The sequence below is a fragment of the Fundulus heteroclitus genome, chromosome 18, assembly GCF_011125445.2.
Source record: "Fundulus heteroclitus isolate FHET01 chromosome 18, MU-UCD_Fhet_4.1, whole genome shotgun sequence".
Classification (NCBI taxonomy): Eukaryota; Metazoa; Chordata; class Actinopteri; order Cyprinodontiformes; family Fundulidae; genus Fundulus; species Fundulus heteroclitus.
The window spans coordinates 23,309,749-23,316,657 of NC_046378.1; the positions used below are offsets into that span (position 1 = coordinate 23,309,749).

At 42.7% G+C, this 6,909-nt stretch overlaps 1 protein-coding gene across 1 annotated transcript; it reads right to left on the reverse strand.

The window, feature by feature from the left end:
• Positions 1-2,284: 2,284 nt before the first annotated feature.
• On the reverse strand, positions 2,285-3,524 carry LOC105939131 (alpha-(1,3)-fucosyltransferase 4). Its single transcript, XM_012881187.3, has one exon. It carries the CDS (start codon positions 3,448-3,450, stop codon positions 2,314-2,316), a length of 1,137 nt encoding a protein of 378 aa, XP_012736641.1. The 5' UTR covers positions 3,451-3,524; the 3' UTR covers positions 2,285-2,313.
• Between the last annotated feature and the right edge of the window lie 3,385 nt (positions 3,525-6,909).

The following is a 6,909-nucleotide window of genomic DNA, read 5'->3' on the forward strand; positions in this document are numbered from 1 at the left end:
TGTTTAAAGTCTTACAAAGACAATAAATCAATAAAAATATAGAAAATGCAACAAAAAAATTAACTAGAACTAATTTCTAAGTGTTTTTTTTTTTTTTCAAATGAGCTAGATTAAAAAAAAGTCTTAATCGGAAGCTATCCACTCTTTCTAGGAGTCTTTCAAAGAATTTATCTAGACTTTGGGGTCTATTTTCATCTTTCTACCGTCCATGTTTTTTTACTTGACCATGACAGCATACAGCATATACTTAAGAAATAAGGAAAAGTGGACAACATAAGGACAAAAGAAAAGTCAGACATAGCCATGTTATTTGACTTTTTTAGTTATTTATATGTCAGTAACTCACTCTGGTTGCAGACAAAGTTTTTCTGAAAGATAATCCCATCCTGCTGGCATTATTTTGGTGTTTTATGCTTTGTTTTTGCTTATTTTGTTAGTGAATAAAGCTCTTTGTGTTTATTTATAATAACAATGGAAATATGACACTGTGCATGTGCAGCAGGGGATAAACAAGAAAGCAGATAACGGCTATTAGCATCTCCCAGCGAAGTGTGGAGACAATGTAAACAGGTCTAAGATCCAGTGTTAGTATATAAATACGTCGCTGTCCACTGAAGCGGTAGCTAAAGCTACCGAGGCTCAGATGTGGTCGCAGAGTTGATTGACGTGTGTAAACGTCCTAGTGATAGCAATGCTCTTCTTAGTCTCTACAGTCTGAAGTACAAACAACATTATAAATAGATTAATTGATTGATTAGTTCTTACACTCATGCTGCGTCCCTGTTTCCGTTTATGAACAGGAATTTTCTTTCTCAATGATGTTCTGAATAGAGGCTCTTAAAGTTGGTCTATAATCGCGCCGAGCTGCCGCTTTACCGCAAGACATTGCAGAGGGTCAGGCTCAGTTATTTAGTAGTGATTTTGTAGTCGCCATCTGGCTTTCTGCTAGTTCTGCAGTACTGCCAGTAGATGGCGCCACGTCTGTCGATATCTGCTCATCGCTCCCGGTGAGGGGGTTATATTTAGAAACCAAAAGGACCATCAAAACAATATCAGGATGGACACTTGGTGTATATAACCTTATTTTATCATGATGAAATGTTTTTTGTTCTTTTTTTACAAGCATATAATATGGCTATGTATTTTAAAAATATTTGGTTTATAGCAGATGAACCACATCAACCACACCTCTATTGCGTCGGTTCTCAAAGATGGGGTACCACGGGGGTAAAGTATTGGGTCGTCACATCTTTTTTAGAAATCATAGCAAAAACTAAAATGATATTTTTTAGGGATATTTATGCAATAAAAGTTGCAAAAGATTAATAAGTGTTCCCAGGTGACTCGTGTTGCCATTGTACCCCTCTTTAATTGGCCTACAAGGTCACAAGTCTTTTCCATTATTATTTTGGGAACTACAGATCCACTCTATGCCGGGTTTGTTTCATGAAAAAGCTCGAGTGTTGATGACAGCTAGGACCCTCAAAAAATAAACAAACAAAAATAAACGTATCAAAAATGTAATAAAACCTTGTGGAAGATTGTGTTTTGATTATCTCAACAACGGTGGTGGTTATAGACCAAATGCATAGGGTGGCCAGGGTGGGGCCAGTGTTTTTTCACAAGGGCACAGAACAAAAGATTGGGGGGGGGGGGGGGGGGGGGGCAGGTGAATATTTAATCGTTTAATATATTAAGGAAGCCATAGAGCAACTTGTGGCTCTGGAACTGCAGGTTACAGGCCCCTGCACTTGTGAAACATGACACAGCTTAATTTTTTTAATTACTGTTAGAGTAAAACTGTAATCATAAAAAATACAACTGGTCCAATTGTATCTTTTTCAGCACATATCATCGCAAGAAATTTAATATCATGTCTTTAGTACAGGGACCATAACATACACAGGCCCCTGTTGGCCCCTGTCTAGAACCGCCCTTGCCCAACAACAAAAAAACATATTCCAAAAGATGTGCTTGGCACAAAGACACACTGAGAAAGATGGTGGTGGTATAATCATGATCTGGTGTAGCTGTTCTTTACATAGAAAAGCTCAGATCTGTCGGTTTATCCCTTGACTTTAGCGGAGGGTTTCATGTCAGAATAATTTATAGGTCAGGAGAAGAGGCTCATTTATCAAGGAGTCAAGTCCACTATGAAATGTACTGACATGAAAATGAGTGAAAAGCACTCTGAAAATCACAACCAAAGACACGTGAAATTAAGGATGATTCGAGACTTGTGCAGACTGTCAATTAAAAAAATTACCTACTTTTTTTTAAAAAAAATCCATCTATTTATCAGGGTAGTTTAAATTACGAGCGAAACCACCTCCTCAGGTGCGTCACTGTCCGACTCAGTCCTCTGGTCCTCCTCACCGCCCTGCAGGCCGTGCAGTAGTGCTCCCCCCAGAACCGAGGCTGGTGCAGGACGTAGCTCCTCCTCCAGTCCAGGTGCCGCCTCATGCGGGCCGGCTCGTCCCTCAGCTTCAGCAGGTAGCGGGCCAGCTCCTTCACCGTGGGGAAGTCCTCTACGTGGATGAACGCCTCCGCGGGCAGGAAGCGCTCGTAGTTCTGCCTGGACGGCCCCAGCACCACCGGCACCGCCCCGGCCAGCACCGCGTTCCACACCTTCTCCGTGATGTAGTCGGTGTGCTGCGAGTTCTCCAGCGCCAGGTAGAACTTGTAGCGCCGCAGTAGCCGCACCACGCTGCCGTCGCCCCGCTCCAGCGGCCGCCCGACGCGCCCGAACACGTCCACTCGGACGAACCCGCGGAGCTGCTGGTAGAAGCCCACTCGGGCGTGGGTCGCCGACCAGTTGCTGACGACCCAGGCCACGAAGCCTTTACGGGGTCGTCTGGAGTGGGAGAGCTGGTGCGTAAAAGCGCTTTCGGGACCCACGGTGTCCGTGCGCCCCCGGGGGACCAGATACCCATAAGGCAGGAAAATATCCGAGTCTGTCCTGTAGCTCATGGTCAGGTTGAACACGCCGTCCAGAAACCACAGCCCGGACGTGTGCGTGGGGGACTCGTAGTTCATCCATATCCACTTCTGCGCGCTGGGCCGCGGTTCCGGCGGGAGTTCCGCCTCGCCGGTGGCGATCTCCCGGTGGTGGATGATCACGGCGTCCACCTGGGGGTACGCCCGTGGGTCGTCTGTGAGCGTACAGCCACGGATCTGATAAAGCTCCAGGCAGTCCGGAAGCGCTCTGTACTCCCCGAACGGAGGCGTCCAGATCAGGAGGGTCACCTCGGGCAGTGGTGACTCGGGGGCGGCTTGGTCCGGCAGGTGCGTCACACAGGTGGCCAGGAGGAGCAGGAAGCCCACGGTGGCTACGCACACGGACAGGCAGGACCTTTTTAGGACCGGTCCCAAATACAGTTTCCTTACACCTGTCGGGTGGGATGCCCTGGGAGAGGGGCCCGCTGGTCTCCAACCAGCCCTGACTCCCATGGACTCCCCTCCTCCTCCTCGCAGAACCCCCCAAACCTGTATTCAAACAGGACGAATAAACATATAAACAGGGAAATCACCCCGCCGCCATTGCAATGCCGTGACACACCCTTACAGTAACTGAAAACCTTTGGCCTGTTGTTCAGCCGTGAGTTGAGATAAGGAAGAAGTAGAATAAAAGCCGCTGCAGTCACGTAACTCGTTATGCTCCCTGCCCACGTGTCCTAAGGATCATTTTAAATAAGGTGAAAAGCGTTCATGCCAGGCCTGTGCACACCAACATCTAGACGTGGCAGGGCTGGTCAGGCTTCCAGTTCCTGCTGAATGGGCTTTTTGTGAGGCCTGTTTACTGTTGGAGGGTCTGAGGTGTGATTTCTTTGGGTTGGATAAACACCTCGACCCAGAATGCAGCATCCTGCTGCAGAAATAAGCAAAGTCTGACTCCTGTTGATCCCGGATCTCATGGAAAATACAGATATTTTTCAAGTTTAAGTTCAAAAGCGTCAAAAACCCTTGGCAGTAATAGCAAATGAAGTAAGAATAAAATATGCAGCTCTTTACGGTCTTATTAACAGGTTGATATTTTAAATCTTAATATTTGATCCACAATGTAGGTGGCTGTGCAGGCGAATCTCAATACATTAGAAAATCTTTAAATACTTTCTTTCACTAACTCAATTAGTGAACAACACGTTATATAGATTAATAACACACAGACAGATGCTTTCAAGTCTTTTATTTTGTTAAGATTTTCTTCTAACAGCTCAAGAACACACCACATTTAAGATTTGAACATTATCTACATCAGACCAACCGATAAAATTTTTTTTAATACATAGACGTTGGCTTATTGAAAACTACATTTATGACCAGGGGTGCAACAATAGAATGATCTACATCGATGTATCGATTAAATGATTAACGATCCAATTACATTGATGTAAATTGAAAACATCGATCCGTATCGTAATTTTTAAGATGCGCCTTTATTTTGACATTCAGGCATGAGACCATGGTGAACGGGTGATCTTTTATTATTAGTATTTTAAAATGAGAAGAATGCTGTTTTTTTTATTTAAATGCCCAATACCTGTAAAAGCTTAGAAATAAAATGGTCAAATCATTTTTGTTTTTTTTTTCTGAGTTGATATCAATGTAACTAATAATGGGCAGATAACGCATCATATGGATTACAAATCGTAACAGACTTTGTTATATCACTAATATATCGTCATTCAAACAGATCCATCATATTGTGACAAAGGTGGTGATTTACACCCCTATTTATTACCTCCGTTATAACGTTATTTTCAGAAGGTTCTTTTAATCTCACAAACAGGCCTCGTCGGAATGCATATCTTGATTTAGTGGGTTGTACCTGTGACTCTGTATTCACGAGCAAAAATATCCATACAAATTAAATTTTTTCACTCATTGCAGCCCCAGACTTGTGTGAAAAACCAACACAAAGCGTTGGCTGAATACAAACGTGGTGAGCGTTTGTATTCAGAACCCAATACTCTGACCCCCCAAATAAAACCCAGTACAGTTGCCCTCGTAAATCACCTTATCATTAAATTTAATTCACATTTATCTGATTTAAGTTAGATACAAATCCAGCTGTGCTGTGGAGGCCTCTGAGGTTTGTTAGGGAACATTTAGTGAACAAAGAGCATCGTGAAGACCAAGGAACACGGCTGGCAGGTCAGGGAGAAAGATGTAGAGTAGCTTGAAGCAAGCAATGTTGTAGAATAATATCTCACAGAGCGCTGCGCTGCGCTGCTCAATCCATAATCTGGTGATGGAAAGAACACGACTGCAAAGCTGCCAAGACACGACGGGCCATCTAAACCGATATTAATCAGTGAAGCAACCAAAAGGCCCATGGAAGCTCTGTTTTCCAGAAGCCATGCACTGGATGGAGCGAGCGTGTGGGAGAAAGGAGAACAAAACAGATTATTTTTTCCTGGCCTACATGCAAAGTACTGTGTGTTGGGAAACTAACACTGAGCACATCATCCCAGTGATGAAAAATGGCAGTGGCAGCATCATGCTGTGGGAATGCTTTTCTTGGGTCAGGCAGACGGATGGATGATCCCGACAGAAAAGTTATTAGAAGCTGCCAGAAAATTGGGACTGGGGTGGAGGGTCACCATCCAGCAGGACAATGACCCTAAACGGCACAGGCATGGCTATGTAATAGTTAAGATAAGATCAAATAATATAAGAAATACCTTTTTCTGTCCCACAGTGGGGAAGTTTGGATGTTACAGTGGCAAAAATACATAGGGTCACACCCTAGATTAGTGGTATTAATAAGAAGCTAATTTAAAGTTAAGTCCTAAAGCAAAAGAGAAAGATTTTATCAGTGAGACAAAAAGGAAAATATTGCACAATTATTGATAATACGGCATATTCAGATAAAAAAAATCCAGTATTCAAGTTAAACAGAGTAAAGGCAGCAGCTGATTTACAGAAAGATGTAAGAAAAGTGTTAAATCAAAGTTTAACTCATATTTATGTAGGGGAATGGCCTAGTCAAAGTAATGGCCTGACTATGTTAAAAATCATATGTTCAGCATCCCATCTGACTGAGTTTGAGCTGTTTTGAAAATAACAATGAATAAAAAAAGTAAATCTCCGGATGTGTAAAGACTTCACTTTACTTCATGTTAGTTAAACTAAATCATTAACGCACTTGTCTCATTGAATCAATCGAAGAAGTTAAAAAACTCTGTCAAAACTGTCAAAAAATATGTCCAATAAGCTCATAAGTAGCCTACAATTAAAATTCACAAGGAGGGAAAGTAGCGCTATCTTCCACATAATTTACATTGTGTCCTTGAACCCTCTGTTATCTCAGCTTTAAAGGGTTAACATAGATATATATATATATATATATATATTAAGAAATGATAAATAAAACCAGAGCGTTGTCAAAAGTCGTGTTTGTTTAAGTGATAACAGGGCAAAAAGACGTTCTGTCAGACAGTTTAATTTATTGCTGGCTCTCTTGAATGCAGAAATAATAAAGCATGGGGATTATTAATGGAAGGTCAGTGGTGCCGTGGTAGATGATGGGCTTAACTGGAGATGGGCCCCTAAATTATCTTCTGCTTAGTTGAAGGGCTGTGGACATCCTCTACATGCAAAAAAAAACGCTTCTTGTTTACCACCACTAGGTGTCTCCCTATGCAAGAATATAATCCTCTGCAGAGTTCTCTCTCTCTCTCTCTCTCTCTCTCTCTCTCTCTCTCTCTCTCTCTCTCTCTCTCTCTCTCTCTCTCTCTCTCTCAGTGTGGTGGTATTCAGATTTTTTTTCTGCAAGCATGCATGTTTAATTTTGCAAATGAATAAACATCTCAGCTGGAAATGAGGCATCCAGCAGCGGAGCCTCGAAAAGGTTTGTCTTCGATGTTTTATGGATTAGATATGACCCGGCATCACAGCACACCCTCC

Excerpts from the sequence above, each read along its gene's own strand:
- LOC105939131 (XM_012881187.3), bottom strand. The coding sequence starts at position 3,450 with ATGGGAGTCAGGGCTGGTTGGAGACCAGCGGGCCCCTCTCCCAGGGCA.